Here is a 5,900-nt window from a genome sequence, read left to right as displayed (position 1 = left end):
TGTGTAGCTTTGTGCATAATTAAAAACAAAAATAAAAACACAAACTGGCTTTGTTCATTAATGTTAGACGCCAAAAAGTATCAAAACATTGGAATTATAATAGTGCTAATAATATTCGTGTAAACTTCACATTATAACCCAAAAGTCTTTTTTTTTTACGTTCCTATTAAATAGCTCTTATCTGGCTTTAAATCTCGAAGGAATTAATCACGAAGAAAGTGGGAAAATATATGCAGTCTAGCGTGAATTTTATCACAGGTTTGCAAAAGTTATTTTAATTTCTTACAACGGTTCATTAAGCCAACCTGACATCATTAGCTCAAACACGTTACCTAAACCTGATGATATATGTCTAATCCACTTCTAGTTAACTTGTCAAAACTTTATGGACTGTATAAGCGATTTCTGTTCTGGCAATGAATTCTAAAAACTGGAAAGACAATGAAGTCAAAAGGCCTAATATTTGTGATAAACACCATACGTTTTTACCAAGTTCTTCTTAACTATTCTACTGCAAACTTTAAAGTATCTTGAAATAGTATTTTAAATTTATGTTTTGTTTGCCATAATTCCCTATTCTATATTTTACCGTCAACTTAATGGAGCAGAATTATGTATTTTACGGAAGCCTCAATAACTTTAATTGCAGTTTTTTTCAAGTCTATTATTTTTCTTTCCGTTTTGGACAGTGTACACAACAATATTATATACACGAATAAGTTAACTTCGTGTTTCTTTGTTACACATTACAGTGTTGATTTAGTACTTCATTGTTGTATACAATACTGTTCTGTATTCCACGTTGTAAACAACTAAATTAATTCGGTGTTCCACATTGTTACAAGTAACTATTCATTTCCTGCTTCATTGTTGCAGATTTTTTTTATCTATATTTAAATATTAACGAAAACAACCCTTTTAATCAGCGACGTTTCGTCAAGCGTGTTGCCGTATACATCTAAAGACAAAAACAAACAAACTAAAAAAACATTTAATTTATTATGCATTTTAAGACGCGAATTTGCGTTGGATGTTGGAAGACTAGAAACTAAAAGATTGAATATACATATTTACAGGTATATTGTGTCTTGTGATTGGGATTCTGTTAGTTTATTTAGACCTCAGAAGTCCTGACCACCTGGCCTCACTGTTCGGTGTGGACGTGTTGAATGACTATGAAGAATATTACATTGGTGAGAAGTTAGACAGAGTGATGTGAATCACTAACTTTCGAGTATTTTTGAAATAAAACAGGCTAACAATAATTAAATAATTTTATACTCAATTTTAAAACTATTATTAGTAGAATGACAGTATAAATAATATCTGTTTATAAGGAACATTATTATTGTCTTCCAAATGTGAAAACTACATTGATTCTAGGTTATAGTAAAAAAATAAAATACCAAGAAATTCGAGTGACCTATATATAACTTTGTATTTTATCATTTAACTTAACATTATTACATGCAAACAATACAACCCCGATATTAATATCATCTAATACTGTCGGTAACAGGGAAGTCTAAGATGTAAACTGAAGTAGAATAATTAATTATTTATCACTGACAATTGTTTCGGGCTAAAACTTGCCATAACATATATTCTGAGTTTTTCAGGATCACGGGACTCGAATTCCGAGCGCCCTCTCGAAGAAAACGATGCAACTACTGAAGGAACAAGTTCGGAACGCCATTCTACCACTGCTAAGGTTTGTTTGTTATTTTTTTTAGGTAATCCAAGAACGAATGCATAAAATCAGGATTTTTTTTTCGATACATTTTCAATAGAATACAGCATTAGAATTAACTGATTTATCAAGCTTACATATTTTTTCACGAAACAGATAAAATAGAATAAACCTAACATATTATATAAATACGTAGGTCATGAAAGATAAATTTATATAACATACAATTGACTTTTTTTTAAAACTGCCATTCTTCAGTGTTAATATTATAAAAGATTACATTAATCCCAAAATTTTTTTTCTTTTCAACTTTGATCCTAATAATGACCAAGTTTGTCAGAATCTTCATACGTACTTTCACTTAAATGAGCCAATAATAATATTTTCAGTTGTTTGTTTGGGAGGACAGATTTTGTTTCCTTTTGTTTTTAGCTTCTTAAATACATTAGAAGACTAAATTAGACATTTCTAAAAATAGATTAAAAAGAATTGTTATTATTTTATTAGACCCTTCTCAAAGATGTACATTATTTTGGTTACTGAACAGGAACTTTACGGTTTACGGAAACGTGGGCTGCTATCGAGTTTTAAAAGAAGTTCGGAAACGCGCCCTCTACCGGCACCTAGGTGCATTTTCAATAGAAATAGAACATTACAGGATCCTCCCGTATACGAGAACGTCACCATATCATATAAAAGGTAAGGAAGTCCTTTTTGATTTAGGTCTTTCATTAGTTTTAACTAAAGATGCTATAACGTTAAAGTTCGGGGCTCTATTGTCGTAGTGGATATTTTTTAGCTTTGCACTAAAACAGAGAAATCAAAGATAATGCACCTTAATGTTATTAGCCGCGGCACAGCGGCTCATAAAATGGCTCTGAGGTTTTATTCAAGTACAAACTTTTAGCTCATAGCTCCATCTCTTGACCGATTTGAGATTTAACAACAGCCGCGGCTATTGAGAATTCCCTCTTGTTCTTAACATGAATAACCTAAAGATGGTTGCTAAAACTGTGACCAAACATTTATGAACTTAATGATAACAGTAAAAGATCGACAACGGGAAGAAATCCCCGGTCTTACGATTCATATATGTTATAATTTAATTAATTTTTTTATGGGTAGAATACGTTCAAGATTGTTTAGGGTAAGAAGCGCCACTTGTTGTTTATCGTATTTGCCGGTGTATAAGACGACCCCTGGATGATTTGAGTAAATGAAGTGTATTTCTTTGAGGTTCGGTGTATAGGGCGACCTCTATTGTCAAACAAGTCTTGGATGTTACTTTTGTAAAGAAATTCTTAAAAGTTATTTTTAAACTGTGCTAACCTGTGCTCTAGGGTAATTAATACAACCACAAGTGTATTTTTATGCTCTTCAAATTCTACAGACAGCTCATTAAGGCGTAACTTAAGTCACAAACAAGTAATAAACAACTTTATATAGTTTTCACCCAGTTGAATTATTTTTCTATTACAAAAAAATACTAAACTATAGTGATCTATAATAAAAACATGTTTACGTTACGATAGTGTACGTTACAAAACTAACATTCTTTGATATAATATTAACAATATTTTAGTATGATGGATGAAGTCAAGACATTTTTTATTTGAATTTTTTGTAATTGTAACTAGCATGTGAGATAAATAACTTCTAATTATGAAGAATCGTGACAAATGATACAACTACAAATATGTTATTGTACCCCAGTAGGTGGCACGATGTCAACACATTTACTCAAAAGATCAAATAAAAGTAAAAAGTAGTTTTAGTTAAATATATTATCAACTGCAGAGTTCTTACTGGATCTCCATCTTTGAACCTGTGTAAAAGATGAGCGGTAAAATGAGTATCGTCAGATACACAATATATAAAAATAAATATGAAGCTGCAGATTCTCTCGGTCAATTCACCACTTGTCACTGCCCCCAGTGGCTGAGCAGTAAGTCTGAAGACATACAATTCTAAAAATCGAGTTTCGATACTCGTGGTGGGCACAGTACAGCTAGCGCATTGTGTAGCTTTGGGCTTAACAACAACCGAACAAACTTGTCACTGAGTTTAAAGAATTCCACCCTTCATCACTAACCCTGCAAGTCGGTATAAACTAATGATGACAGACTGCTACAAGTGGTGAATCGAACGATAGATTACGCTTCATATCTTATCTATTTTTATTATTTTTAAATAACCTTTCTGCTGAATATTTTAGGAACAAATATATTAGTAGCATCAAAGCTACGTATTCTTCAAATCCCACACAAATATAAGATCACAGTGGTGGGTAAAAGATAACACCATAGTTATAGTAATAGTGATAAAACATAACTTCGTGTATAGTGTTTAGTACATACAAATAATGGGTGTGAGATCGTTTTTTTTTTTTACAACCAACACATATTCGCACGGTATATGTACAAAAGGGGGGAGGGAGAAGATATGATTGAAGATATTCGGATCTCGTCTCAGGAACTTGAATACTTAATTACATAATTTAACTCTTTCTTCATTATACAGATAAACTTACCCGTCGTTAAGGGGATTGAAAAAACATCAGATTAAATAATACGGTAGAATTGAATATAAATAACTTATATATTTATAGTTATTTTTCTTAGCAAAATATTAAATTTTATATAGCACGTTTCTATTTAAAGTATATTACACTCGTCAACTTAATCTATTTCACAGTGAAAACTTAATTGGATAGAGCAGACATAGTATGTTTGACATATTATAACATCTTCTTTACATTCACTCTCAAGTTCTCATGCTTACAACTAAACTCAGTATCTCATTTATAACCGGAGGACAAAAATGATGTGTATTATGTTAGAAAACGATTATAAATGATTTTTTTTTGGTAAATTAGGTTGGAGCAAGTATATTCGAGCTCTTACGAAAATATTCTCATGCAAGAGTTATAGACGTACTTTGAACAAGAACGAGTGATTGGTCACAACCCTGAACGAAAATATTCTCATGCAAGAGTTATAGACGTACTTTGAACAAGAACGAGTGATTGGTCACAACCCTGATTTAGGTCGTGGAACGTCGCAGTGTCTTTGTTATCTCATTTTTTAAACCTACTTTTTAATGGAATGTAGCATTTATTTTCAAAGATAGTGATTTCGACCCTCTTCAGTAACCATGGAGAAGGACAGGTCGAAAAATAAAATAGGTTTCTAATAATGATGGGCTGTTTATTAATTACTTACATTTTTTTTGTCTCCCTGGGTTTAATTTCCCACGATGGACAAAGAGTCCTTTATGTAGCTTTGCCCTAAAAAAAACAACAACATTTTTTGTTATTGGTACTAAGTAATTTATATCTCCATGTTTTGACTGCTAATCAAATGTTGTCTTCAGGGAAGGCCTGCTCTCTGTGTGGTGGTTGTGGACGGGATTAGAACCACTCCACTGAGAAAAGAATCTTCCAGAAAGTTCTTTTGTACAAAAAAAAAACCTCTAGCTTTCTCAGTGTATAAACAATCCTTCGAAACACTCCACATGAGAAAAGAATCTTCCAAAACTTTCTACTGCACAAAGAAACCTCTCACAGCATCATTCTGATCATTTCTTTTTCTCGTGTGTGATTTCTATATATATTATATTCAGTTTTATTTTAAGGTCTTCTCTGGCACGATGAGCTATTACAGAGTCTTGTGCTGGACGTTTTGTTTCTCCGTTGTACCGGAGTCCACAAGGGATAATGTGAATGGGGGTTTTGATATCCATCAGGTTTTTAGCTGGTTTGGAGTGTGCTAATTGTCATTGTATCTTATTATTCTGACTTGATATATTCTTTCGGAGATACCTTTAACACGGGTTCTCCCGTTGGATAGTGAAAAATGTACGGACTTACAACGTTAAAATCTAGGGTTAGATTCCCAGCGGTGGTTTACTAAAAAAAAACAAATAAACCTTTGACATAGTGAAATATTGGTGTAGTAATGAAAAAAAATGATGACTAATCAATAATGAAACATCGGCGATCGTATAATCTTGTAGCCATGACAAAGATTAATATTCGATCGCCACAACCTTTCAGTAACTTACACAAGAGAACATTTTCGAAAATTTCTGTATAAAAAGGAAATAAAGCGCTATATAATACACACCTGTACACATCTATAACGATGCTACAATGTAAGTATATCAGCCAAGCCGCCGAAACAAAGCATTTGGAGCACACGTGTTACAGACA

General features: G+C 32.4%; 1 protein-coding gene across 1 annotated transcript; it reads left to right on the top strand.

Annotated features, from left to right (window-relative positions):
* Window positions 1-910: 910 nt before the first annotated feature.
* LOC106476187 lies at window positions 911-4,888 on the top strand. The gene is made up of 4 exons (XM_013936855.2): window positions 911-1,193; window positions 1,620-1,711; window positions 2,238-2,389; window positions 4,566-4,888. Exons 1-4 carry the CDS (start codon window positions 1,170-1,172, stop codon window positions 4,643-4,645), a joined length of 348 nt encoding a protein of 115 aa, XP_013792309.1. The 5' UTR covers window positions 911-1,169; the 3' UTR covers window positions 4,646-4,888.
* Window positions 4,889-5,900: the final 1,012 nt, after the last annotated feature.

The sequence above is a fragment of the Limulus polyphemus genome, unplaced genomic scaffold (genome assembly GCF_000517525.1).
Source record: "Limulus polyphemus unplaced genomic scaffold, Limulus_polyphemus-2.1.2 Scaffold10002, whole genome shotgun sequence".
Lineage (NCBI taxonomy): Eukaryota > Metazoa > Arthropoda > Merostomata > Xiphosura > Limulidae > Limulus > Limulus polyphemus.
The sequence above is the reverse complement of the archived record's forward strand: the minus strand, read 5'-3'. Positions and strand labels throughout refer to the sequence as shown.

Bases quoted from the DNA above. Each gene is read 5' to 3' on its own strand.
- LOC106476187 (XM_013936855.2), top strand. From the start codon at position 1,170: ATGACTATGAAGAATATTACATTG. The intron at 1,712-2,237 runs GTTTGTTTGTTA...GTTACTGAACAG, and splicing joins GCCATTCTACCACTGCTAAG to GAACTTTACGGTTTACGGAA. The intron at 2,390-4,565 runs GTAAGGAAGTCC...TTGGTAAATTAG, and splicing joins GTCACCATATCATATAAAAG to GTTGGAGCAAGTATATTCGA.